The 9,091-nt window shown below is 34.7% G+C and overlaps 1 protein-coding gene across 1 annotated transcript in view; it reads left to right on the top strand.

Annotated features, from left to right (window-relative positions):
* Positions 1-9,091, top strand: part of LOC108973161 (diacylglycerol kinase 1) — a 193,514-nt gene that overhangs the window by 74,913 nt on the left and 109,510 nt on the right. Inside the window, exon 3 of the mRNA XM_018940226.1 lies at positions 5,229-5,306. Coding sequence (XP_018795771.1) covers positions 5,234-5,306 — 73 coding nt within the window. The 5' untranslated portion in view covers positions 5,229-5,233. The remainder of the gene's footprint in view (positions 1-5,228; positions 5,307-9,091) is intronic.

The raw sequence follows: 9,091 nt of genomic DNA, 5'->3' as shown, positions 1-9,091 counted from the left end.
TACTAAAAATAATTAAAAAATATAAATAAAAATCAGAGAAGAGTTAATAAGTCACTTAAAAATTATGCTTTTGATTTCATAAATTCCTTTGTTTGTATACCGCTGCGGCAAAAACAAAACTGTCAAAAAGCAAAACTCAATAAAAACTCATACACATCAATTCACAAAAACACAAACATTTGAATATTCATTTTCATTTTCATGCCATATATTTGGTATTTTTGATCATATGATTTTAATAGTAAAAAATACTATATTTAAATTCCACTCGGCCGCCGTCGTCTCACGTAGCCCACATACACAAATAAAATAACAACAGCAMCARCAAAAGAGACAACAACAATGATATAAATTACAGAGGAGGGGCAGATATAAAAAAACGTGCCACGTCAATGAAATCAGAAAAGAAATTTCTAAATTAAATTTCGCGCAGATAAGCAAAGAACAGGGTGGGAAAAAAGAATGAAACAAAGAATGACATACAATAAAATGAAAATAATAAATTTTCCAAGTGAAGCGCAGCAAAGTGGCAGAGTGTCAAGAAAGAACGCATATATACATATCTAGCTACATGGCAACGGTAAAGAGAGAACGGGAGGCACCATCAAAAATATGCATATACATATATATGAAAAATAAAATATATAGTCATATGTATCAATATATATTTCTCAAAGGCAAAGTGGAGKAGTGTCCATAAAAACAAATGGCAAACAATAACAACAACAACAACTTTATCTACAACTAAATTACAACAAGGCGAGTGTGTGGCATGAGTGAGGTGAAGTGAAGAGAAGAAGAAAGAGAGACAAAGAAATTTTATTAACACACACACACACACATAAGTCCTCAGATATGTCACCTGTGTGCATACATATCTACATATATACATATATACAGATAGCACCTCGTTTCCACCAACGTGCAATCATCGTCGTCAAACAAATAGGCTAATTCGACATGCCACTCACTCAAAGGGACGACGACAATGACAACAACAACGACAACAACAACAAAGAGACAACGACGACTAACAGCATCCGTCATTTGTAATTACTTTGTTGATGACAGCCGSTGATGACGTACTAATATGGCAAGAGGGTGGAGGCTGAAAATCTTCACTGACAGATATATAAAGTATGAGTAAACAAATAGTGGGTAGTGGAAAGAATGGCATACAAGTGTGTATGTGCAAGTTTTTAATTTTACAATTTTTTATAGTGAGCGGGAGTTTTTACCTAGCTGGTAGATACAGGGTTGTGTCTGCTAATTATTATGATAATTTTTAATAATTCGTTATTCGTTTAAGGGATACAAAGCAGAAATTACAAATCAGATCGATTGATAGTAAAATTCAAACATGTTTGGTCAAGTTGGAGACCAAATGTTTCTTCTTCTTTTTTACCGGCGAAGACACCGGTTATAGCCGAGTTAAYARCAGCGCGCCASTCGTTTCTTCTTTTCGCAATTTAGCACCAATTAGAGATCCYAAGTGCAGCTAGGTCCTTCTCCACCTGATCTCTCCAATGGAGTGGAGRTCTTCCTCTTCCTCTGCTTCCWCCKGYGGGTACTGCGTCGAATACTTTCAGAGCTGGAGTGTTTTYATCTATACGGGTGAAGGATGGAGTSATGTGTAGAAGTTCCCTCCAGTGAGGAAAGTTCTATGAGCGCCATTCACTCGGGAGTGGCCAGAACTGATTCCTTTACATATGGCCCAAGCACGTCATRACTTCCCGTCTTTGAAAAGTATTCTCTAGGTAGCCAAAAAAAAAGATCCGTTTGAAGGGAGCTAAAGTTAGAAGGCGAAGTTTGGAACGCGCCACGATAAGAACAAAACCAATGGAAAGAAGAGAACAGCTTCGGCCGAAATGTGTCACTTCATTTCATTATCAAAACGTGACACGAAATAAGGAACCGAAGACTTCGGTTGCAWCGAAACCATAATAATCTTCACAGGTGTATGTCTTAGCATGAAAGAGTACACAGATATTATTAYTTTCATTGCTCGGAGATTACACCCYTATTTTCGGCCATAACCCACGACAAATTTCATGGAAATATTTTGTTAAATTAGAAGTTTGGTTTTGCTATATTGATCCAACCAGAAAAAAATGTGTACGGATATTATAACGTTATCTTAAAGATAATTTCTCAAATGAAAAGGTTTTCCTCATAATGACTTTATTTTGATTGATCAGTTTGTTTGCAACTATATCCTATAGTGATCCGATATAAGTTCCGACAAATGTGCAGCTTCTTGGTACAGAGAGATAATATATGAGACGTTTTCTTCTGGATGTTACCCTGTTCATATAAACCTATTAAAAACTTAATTTTTCAGACTGGATTATCCTGTTCACGATAGTCGTATATTTGCATAGGAACACCCTTATAGATCAGTCATCRGAAATTAGGCTCAACGAAAGGACATACAAAATGCATCAAAAAATAAGCGCCAAAGAATGTTCTTTCGAATKATAATAAACATAGCTCATTTTAAGTTTTTGTGGGTTTTCTATAAAAAACAAAAAGTAGGGAACCTTTGCTATCGCATAGYGGCATATATAATTTTTTTCTAAGGGTAAAAATTAAATATTTAATATTTCAAGATTCAAATGCCAAGATTCAAAGTTATTTTCTGATATATGGAAAAACATTTTTGGTATCCAATAAGTAGAACAATATAATCTGAATTTTCTTTATTTTTTAAATTGTAGTATACTTAAGCTACTTTGTATATTTCTCCATAAGTTTTTTTTTTTCAATATTTCTTCATCTCAATTTCCATTTCCATCCGAATTCCTGTAAAACTCCACTAGAAGTTTATAAAAAAAAGGCTAGAAGTTCTCGCATCTGTGAGCATACAGAAGACATGCGTACTTATACAGCAACAATATACCGTTATGCGTTGAGTTAGAAGTCAAGATGCCTATCAAACACTATTTACAAATGACAGTGTATTGTCCCTAGGCGGCTACGCTCCCGCTGTCAGCAATTGGCAGCAGAGGCAACATTAGCAAACAAAGCTGAAAACTGCAAATAAAGCACTAACACACCCACAAAAGTGCACATAATTTAAAAAGCTGGAATAAAAGTTGTTTAATGTTGATGTTCACGAACTAGTCCTTCACTGATTAGAGCTATGCTAACTAGTACTACAAGGTTATATAATCAAAAATTTGGATGAAAAATGCCTTGAGAAGTAAGAAGCTTTCAAAATAGCGCCACTTTACAGTTAAAAGTTGATTAAAATGGTATTAATACTTTTTACTAATTTTAAAGCTGAATTATAATCTCATGGGTGAGCTGCCACCATTAAAAATTTCAATATTTCTTATTAATAACCACAACTCTTTTTTTTTCGAAAAGCCACAAAAAATTAAAAATTGTTACACAGCGCCACCTAGTGTGAGCTTCAGCAAAAGAAAAATTATTACAAGTATTTTTTGCTTGATGTTTTTTCAAATAATGCCGCTAATTTTATGAAAATTTAAACAAATGCCAAATAGGCTAAAGGTCTTTGCAGAATTTTATTGCGATTGGTCTAAGCTTTTAATATATTTTGTCTAATTTAATAACTAGTTTTTAATCCAATTTAAAGTACCGCTATTAATTTTATATAKGTTTTAAACAGTCAATAAGTAATTTGAAAAATGTTGAGTAACTAGTTCATAACTAGTTAGGTAACCAGTGTGTAAATGCAATTTTGCCAAGTTTCGTTACTAATTTTATATACGTTGTAAACAGTTCAATAGGGGCTTTGTAAAATTTTGAGTAACTAGTTCATAACTAGTTAGGTAACCAGTGTGTAAAAGCAATTTTTCCAAGATTTGWTATAAATTTTATATACGTTTTAAGCATTTCAATAGGGGCCTTGTGAAATTTTGAGTAACTAGCTCGTAACTAGTTAGGTAACTAGTATTATAAATTAGAATTTTCAAGTTGCTTGATTAGTTACATATGTATATGTTTTAAACAGTTAATTAGCTATTTTGTAAAATKTTTAGTAACTTGTTTGCAACTAGTAACTTAATTAGTTAGTAAAGTGCATAGTAGTATGTAAAAAGCGGTTTGTTTTTAACTTGCCTAAATAGTTACGTTTAATTACTCACTTTGAAAAATTTTGAGTAACTAGTTCGTAACCAGTTCAGTAACTAATATTTTCAAAAACATACTAGCCAAACACTCAATTGCACCACTCTCAACAACTCAAAACCAATATATTTTACTGCCAGCAAACCAACACAGGCAACGGGTTTTTATAGCATAAAGTCAACTGCACAAATTGAAAGCATAGCATTAGGCGGCTTAACGTCAATAATGACAATGTTGACAATTTTAATTGAGTACGCGAAACGGTGTTGGCATAGCTGCTGGCATAATACCAACAAATGACGCTGTCATCTCTTTATAGCATGTTGTTGGTATTTCTTGGAGCATCCGTAAACAAGCACTAATGCAATTGACAAGTAAAGGCTCATGTGTGTGTGTGCTGCTGCTTTAATGGAAACGAACGTAAGAAAATGGGTGTGTAAGGATGGCTGTATGTGTGTGTGTATACGTACGTGTTGGCTGTGCGTCATTTCCCTCTGGTCATTAGCAATGCATACTTTGTGGCTGTTTTGAGCTGCCTACTTGCCTTCTGGTGTGTCCCTGACTGACAAACCACACACATACATACATACGTGTGTCAGGGGATACTTGCCAACGTCACTTATTGACAGTGCGGCGCCAATAGCGTCAACATTTCACATTTGTCACAATTCTCGACTCGCTCACTCCATTTTCTATGCATTTTTAATGCATGTATGTGTGTGTGTGTGTGTGTGAAAGAGTCAAGAGGCAAACTTCAATTACCAGCTATGCTGGTGCGACACTTGGTCACTCAACTCAACTCGACTCGACTAAGTTCAACACTTTTGACACACTGTAATTTGCCACAATTACTTGCGGCGTGATAAATGATGTGACAAGCAGCTGTCACTATGTTAGTTGCTTGTTATGTCTTCATTTGTTTTTATGTATGTGTAATGTATAATTTTCATTTTGTAGACTATCGCCTTCTACTACTGACTACATATTTGCCAGCTTCATTTGTTGGTCATAAATCAGTGAACACTTTCAGTGAAATTTTCTCACTCGCATTTGTCTTTACGCGCCTCTAGCTGCTGTCTTGTTAGTTCTAATAAAAAAAAAAACAACTTCTGTTTTTCTTTGCATATTTACAGGCACAATGACTGCCACATCACATAAATGGGACAAATTGTCGCCACGCGAGTTTCAACAGCTGCAAGAATTGGCGTCATGTAAGTAAATAATTTAGATGATTAGAAATGGTATACGTATGTATTAGAAATATTGCTAACACTTTTTATATACATTTTGAACTTTTATTACAAATATATTGTACATACATTGTGACAGAAAAGTAAGCGGAAGTTATAAATAAAACGCAAAATATTTAATAATTCTTCAATATTTCATTCAACCACTTTTAATAAACACTTTTTGRGATAACCTTAGGCTCCTTCAGCAAATTTGGTTTTATCTTTTCGCTCAAATGAAAAAAACGATCACACGGAGCCAAATGTATTGAATGCGGGCGTGGGTCAATGGTATTCATTGATTTTTGGCTTTGAATTCGATCACAATTATACTCTTTTCGAAAAAAAAAATTAGCTTTACCAGGACCATCCATCAAAATCATTCGAACAGGCTCGCAATAAATGTAGCTCTCTTGCCATCTCTCTAAAAACTTGCCTGACGATTTTCAAGCAGCATATGCTGCACTTTTTTAATATCAAAGGTCGTCCTGAACAAGGCATGTCTTCAACGATCTCTCGAACGTCTTGGAAGTAGGCTTGTGTTTTTGATAAAACTGCGTCATGTGTAGATACTACATGCTCGAATTAAGAGTTGTAGAAAATCACCTCTAAGACTAAACTAAGACAATTAGGAAAACCTTGCTGAAAAAACCGTCAGTTTGAGCTTGGCCATCATTTGTGCCAATTCACAGTGATTCGGTCACGGCAATTTCAAATTGACGTTGTTGTAAGTTTCTCACTTTCCATCAAAAGAAACCATCATTTCGACAAATGAATTGATTCTATTTACCGATAAATGTGGTATAAAGTTACCCGGAAGTTTGAAAATCTTTATATTAGATATATGGGGTTTCATGGAAGTATTTATCCGATTCAACCAATTTTTGATACACAGAGATATTACATATTATTGGGAAAAGAGCATTATTGAATTTCAATTGTATACCCCTTACATTGAGTGATAATTTCGGTCAAAAGTCAACTATAGACTACTGAGGTCCACAAATTCGCTACCAAGGGACTTGAACATTTTTAAATTGTAGAACTTATGCTCATAGGTGGCAGTAGTTGAGAGTAAGACATTATTCGTGAAAAGTTGCATTGCGTTATATTAATTCATTCTTGGTTTGTATACCGGAAAGTTAAAGAATCGTATGACTCTAGACCGATTTCACTCATTTTCAGATTAAAACACAGAAATTTTTTGGTGGAATACCACATACCAAGTTTTTGTTGAAATCGATAGGGCGGTACTCGAGATTTGTGAATCCCCTAACAGTGGGCGGTGCCACGCCCATGGTGCAATTTTGATCCCGGCTCCACTAACAGCTTCTTATACCATCTTGGGAGTAAGATTTAATGTCTTCGGAGTATTTCGTTATTAATTTTTCGGGCTTTTCGAAGTTTTGAACGGTATCGTTATGTGGGGAGTGAGGGGGGTTATCCTTCAATTTAATCCATTTTCATCCTTTCGGTAGGAGTTTTCATAATGCATCCATTAGCAAATTTTGTTGTTGTCGCTTCAGTGGCTTAGGAGATATTAACTGTAAAATTACTAGGGCATGGTGACTCCCACTTTTTCAAAAAATTTTGCCGATAGGTGCTCCTTGCCACTAAGATCCTCTGTGCCAAATTAGAGTTTTAAATCTTAATTTAGTGCATAATTATGGCACTTTTTATTAATTTTTCGGTTAATGGGGATTTGTGGGGATGGCAGTGTAACAAGCTTCATCAAGATATTTCAATTTTTACTCAAGTTAGAGCTTGCATGGACGGACGAAAATGCTTGAGCTAATAGTAAAATTACACCAGTATAGCCAGGGAATGATTACAGAAATGGTGGTACGTGCAACTGGCTGCAACATAAACTAACTTAATTTTTCACATAAGAAGTTAGAGTGCAGAGTTGCACAGAAACTGGCTAAAATTAACTGAATAATGGGTCTGATTAAAGGTAACATTCGAACAGCTACGTTCCTATTATTCCTGTTGACGCAATCTACAACTTTATGACTCTCTCTTCCTCTCCCTCTCTCTCTGATATACTAGAAATTAAACCGAATTCTCAAGAGATATTGAAGTACCTTTACCACAATCACGATTTTGTTACCATAGCAGGTTGAGCGGAACATAAAAGCTTAGAGAAAACCCCAATTACATGTCACTGATTAAGAGCTCTGTGAGCTTATTGTCAAATAAATGAGCATACGAAAAGAAAGAAGGAAACTACAAATTATAAAACTTTTAAGGTCTCGCAATTCCTTCAAAGAACTTCTCCAGCATAAAATTTCATTGTTTTTCACAYACAAAAGATTCTCTTGCTTTTAAATTTTGTATTAATTTCCTGTAATGCACATTACTCACGTGTCCATTAGGGTGTCCCAGCCAAACAGGACGATTTTTTTTTTCGAATTTACTTACGCATACCCGCGATTTGTTTTTACATTTGATCCTAATAACTCAAATAATAAATATTATTGCGATTGAATAACGGTAGCCCGTGCCGACTTGACGTTAAACTTGAAATATGAAAGTCTTGAGACTTGACGTTAAACTTGAAATATGAAAGTTAGTATGGAAGCTTTGTAGGGATTGTGGATTAAAATATTTATGTAGTCAATAATACACCGTTTTACATATATTTTATATTTATTGAGTATTTATAAATAACATTATATTATTATTTACTAAATTTTCTTTTCAAAGTTTTCTTTTTACAATCCGGATATATCTGTCTGTGTCCTTGAACGCAACGTAACAAAATTGCTTTTGTTCCTCATCGACTGTGATTAAGCCATGAAAGTCTTGCATTAACTTAATCGGTCTTTCAGCGGTATCGTTAACTGCTCTCAGTCTGTAAACCTTCTTTTTATCATATTGGAACGAAGCATTATTTGGCCATGTAGTTGGAGACTCATTAAGAAAGCTATCATCAACTATTTTAAGTCGATTGAATAAAGATTTGCTTTTCATTGAAACAAAGTCATGGACGTTTTTCTCTGAAATAAAATGCSATAGTTAACATAAAATAAAACAAATAAAAACTAAAATTATTGACTCTCATACTAACCGTAAAGTGGACCACAAAGTTCGTCTTTCGATGGTATGTAGCGTCTGTCTCTTATACACATCTAGATGTGTATAAGAGACAGGTGTGGCGTTTACCGTTGGCCGATGGATATTCTTTAGTGAAGTTAGCAACTATCTTTACTTTAGTTTCTTGGTCAACGTCATCGTCAAATAGAGGCAAGACAGACACTTCATCTGTCAAATACTATAAATGCTGGCAAAACTTTTGTAAAACTGCCTTTGAGATATTTTTATCGCCTTCATGGCTTTTAAAAAGCATAAGTCTTGGAATGGTGCTTTAACAGCTAAAATACATTCCAGAGAAGGCTTGACGTAGGATGTCACTATGAACAGGCAGACGTCTAACAAAGCTGCCTTATCCTTATTTAAAATTCGTAATTGAGAGCTAAGCAATGAAATTTTTAATGAATAAATTGCTCTTGCCATCCATCGGGCTTGGTGCATTGCCCCTGGAGGCCGGATTCTAATTTTGTTCTGTGTATCTCCGCCAAGAAATATTATTGATAGCTAAATTAATTCTCGATAAACATCTCTAGCGATTTCTTYAGTCAATTCAGCTTGRTAAAATGCTAATRGTTTATCAATTTCTGATCTACTCAGGCATGATAACTTTTCAGTACTGATCTGTATTGTCTGGGAATCGATATTGTTCCAGTTTTCTCGAAACTTTTTGAATA

Source organism: Bactrocera latifrons, unplaced genomic scaffold (assembly GCF_001853355.1).
Source record: "Bactrocera latifrons isolate USDA-ARS-PBARC rearing strain unplaced genomic scaffold, ASM185335v1 scaffold_46, whole genome shotgun sequence".
Lineage (NCBI taxonomy): Eukaryota > Metazoa > Arthropoda > Insecta > Diptera > Tephritidae > Bactrocera > Bactrocera latifrons.
Note: the sequence above shows the minus strand (reverse complement) of the source record. Positions and strands in the feature narration are given on the sequence as shown.